The sequence below is a fragment of the Bolinopsis microptera genome, chromosome 13, assembly GCF_026151205.1.
Source record: "Bolinopsis microptera isolate Bmic1 chromosome 13, MBARI_Bmic_1.0, whole genome shotgun sequence".
NCBI lineage: Eukaryota > Metazoa > Ctenophora > Tentaculata > Lobata > Bolinopsidae > Bolinopsis > Bolinopsis microptera.
The window spans coordinates 12,319,334-12,322,636 of NC_087084.1; the positions used below are offsets into that span (position 1 = coordinate 12,319,334).

At 34.5% G+C, this 3,303-nt stretch overlaps 1 protein-coding gene across 1 annotated transcript; it reads left to right on the forward strand.

Annotated features, from left to right (window-relative positions):
* The first annotated feature begins 424 nt into the window (after positions 1-424).
* Positions 425-3,093, forward strand: LOC134825081 (inositol-pentakisphosphate 2-kinase-like). The gene is made up of 3 exons (XM_063837209.1): positions 425-551; positions 630-749; positions 921-3,093. The coding sequence occupies exons 1-3, from the start codon at positions 435-437 to the stop codon at positions 1,911-1,913; spliced, it is 1,230 nt and encodes a 409-aa protein (XP_063693279.1). The 5' UTR covers positions 425-434; the 3' UTR covers positions 1,914-3,093.
* Positions 3,094-3,303: the final 210 nt, after the last annotated feature.

Consider the following 3,303-nt stretch of genomic DNA (forward strand, 5'->3'; position numbering starts at 1 on the left):
ATAATGTATTTTTATTTAAGCCACCTTACCTTCACAACCAAGCCCCTTTGTCTAAACTATTTTAAATGTTCATTTTGAGAATGATTCATTTGTGTCAATGTTGTTCCTGGTTTTATTATAACTGTACTCTACAGTATGGAAGTTAAATATTTTTAGAGGCTGAAATTTGCTACTTGATTAATTAACATCACCTGAGTGTTTATAAGTGTTTATTCTTACTGATGAACACAGTTACTGTTTCTAAAATACTGCACAATGAACTAATATTCACGATCGACTTGCTTTTCTGATTTTTTGAAGACTTGTATCCTCAAAATTCTTGCAATAGATTCATTTGTTGTTTTTTAGTTGTTGGGAGAATGGGCCATCCATAAAACATAGACACAGATGAAAATATAAATATCCCTTTATGACACCTAATTAATTATAGTTTTATGGTACAGCGGAGAGCATCTCTGAAGCCAATCATCTTGAAGTTGAATGAAACAGATTGTTGGAAGTATCGTGGAGAAGGTAAAACTGGTCTGGTGGTGACGAACAATTGTGGACTCGTAAGTAAACAATTTTTAATATGCATAATGACTGTCTGTTGATATTGTGTGACACGATATGAAAATATTTGCTTTCAGGCTTTGAAGTTGCGCAAGGGAATCCGAGAGAACGATTATTTGTACCTCTATACAAGGAACTTATTGTATGTTGAAGTGTGCATAGCTCCTATATTTGGACCGTTCTTGTGCTATGGACAGGTTAGTAGAATTTATAGCTTTATGGCAATTATCAAATCTGTTAGGAAAGTTTATCTTTGATTTTGAAATTAAGAAAATTATGCACTATGGGAAATCCAATAACTGTACAGTTCATATATTACCAATTTTTAGCTATATTGTTTATTAGAAGTTATAATATGAAACTTTTAGGTGACAAAGCTTCCTACAAATCTTGCTGCCACTGTTGTGTCTAAGATACAAAACAGACGGAGCAGCCTGAAGCACTCCAACATTGACGTTAAGTGCCCGTATGCTCTAATGATGCCAGATGCATGCGCTCTTCCTGGTCACAACAATATAATCACTATCGAGATCAAACCAAAAGCGTACTTGAGAACCACAGGAAAGCAGCAGGCCCCAATAAAATGCTGCAGATTCTGTTCAAATATTGAGAAGCGATATAATACTGGGTTGATCCCTGCACAAACTCAATATTGTCCAAGAGATTTCTTTTCACCAAGAGCAAGTAAAGTTGCTCAAGCTATCAATGCTTTGTTTGATGAACCTCTTAGCTACATGACCATCCACAAGGACAACCTAAGGATATTTGACGAAGACAATAAAAACATAGAAGAAATTCTGAGTCCTCAAAGCTACAGGACAAGAAATGAGCTTATCAATGTTATCGTGAAGATTCTGCTGTCCAAACGGACTAGTAGTAACAGAAATGTCCTTCAAGTGATCGAAGAGGCTCAGAAAATCAATATGCTATCTATACCTGATCTGTGTCAAATATACAGTCGCTTCAGCAGCAAGGGTCTCGATATAGACATAGAAATAGGCAGATGGCTGGCTGGTGAATCAACTCTGAGTGAAGAATTTTTGAGACTTCTTGATCTTATCATCAAGTTCAGCATCAGTATCATAGCACAGGATATCAGTATTATGATATCGATATCATCTACATCTGATAACAGCCTTCCTCAAATTATCACCAATGGACGAGTGTATTCCTACAAGGTAAGCATTGTGGATGTAGACTATAAAAGTGTTAAGAAGTTGCCCAAGTACCTGCTACAGGAAAAGGAGCTGTGTGTAAGTGAGAATGCTAGTAACCATAGTAACCATACTAGTAACCATTGTATGCAGACTAAGAATGGTGATCATGATGGTGAATGTGAAAATGGGGAAACCAAATCATAGCTGGAAGAATTTTACTTGGGGTGAAACTTTCATCGTGTAAAATAGTGATTTTATTTGGAGGGATTGGTAGACTTATTAGAGAAGGTATCTATGACCAGTATATTTAGCCGGTGCATTAGGTTGATCCTCATGCAACAGGTTCGATGAGGTTCTGTTAGTGTTTAAATTTCAATAAGATAATCATGATACATTATAAATTAAAAGTACACATATTATGAAGCTAGTTTTGATTAGGCTGATTATTAAGAATTAGATGCTTTTCTGCTGATTGATAGTTTATGCTATTTATACTCATGATCAGTTGAGTTAGGTTTAATATCTAAATTTAGAAAATTATTTGTTATTTATTTCTGAATTTTTAGCTTTATATTATGTGCAGTTAATTTCAGTAAGTTTCGTATGATCATTTTGCTGAGTACTATCGTGGTAAAAATAATGCCTAAAGTTTTACATAGTAAAACACTTATCACAACCGTCCCACAATGATGTTGCCCAGCCTTAAAAGCTTAGAGTGCTTACTAATAACTGTCCTTGATGATTTCGAAGTGCAACACAAATCTAACAATGACGTTACAGTGACGTCACAATGACATCATAGTTCCTCTTTTATCAATACTAACCCTGGGTCCCTGAGAGTCCATTACACAATACACATTACACAGGAACTTACTTTACAGCAAAAACCAGTCTTTTGCCAAACCGCACCAAAACCTATCTGGGCAAATTATGTTTATTTCCACTGGGGAAATTGAAATCATTAATATCATATTCACTAGTTATGGAATCCATTGAAATGCAACCATGATTAAAAATAAGAAAAAGATAGTTTTTGTTAGTTTTACAATTTTTCGTTCGTTATTTTCGTAATAGAATATTATACACAGAACGATTATTCCTTGATTAATGTAATGAGTTAATGTTAAAATGTAAATGATTTCTGTTCTCAATGGTAAACGGGACACATTTGTGTGTGTTATAATGTCGATTAGGAAACGACCGAACCATTATGAAAAGTTCGGCTGTATTTCGGTTTTTTAAAAACCGAACCGGTCAAAAACGGCCGAAACCCGAGCCAAAATTTCGGTCGTTTCCTAATGTTGTTGATTCCACTTTAGGTAGAAAATCTGGGTTGCTATGTTGTTATTAATTCTGTTCCGAAATTATCAATCCTTGAACTTCAGATGTGAATTTATTTTGTGCAATAGACTCCCTGGCTATCTGAAAAATACTGTAACATAATTGGAAATCCCTCAGTCGTGCAATTTACCGATAAAAAGTAAAAACGGTTTTCTGATATTAGATGGTACTCCTCTCAGAGTCGCACATAAACTTTTAAAACAAAATATACTTTAACAGAAAAATGTTACATTATTAATTAAAATACAGCAAC

What these genes read in the sequence shown, in the direction of transcription:
- LOC134825081 (XM_063837209.1), top strand. Translation starts at nt 435, where the DNA reads ATGGTACAGCGGAGAGCATCTCTGAAGCCAATCATCTTGAAGTTGAAT. An exon ending in TGACGAACAATTGTGGACTC is followed by an intron (nt 552 to 629) that starts GTAAGTAAACAA and finishes ATTTGCTTTCAG; the next exon opens with GCTTTGAAGTTGCGCAAGGG. An exon ending in CGTTCTTGTGCTATGGACAG is followed by an intron (nt 750 to 920) that starts GTTAGTAGAATT and finishes TGAAACTTTTAG; the next exon opens with GTGACAAAGCTTCCTACAAA.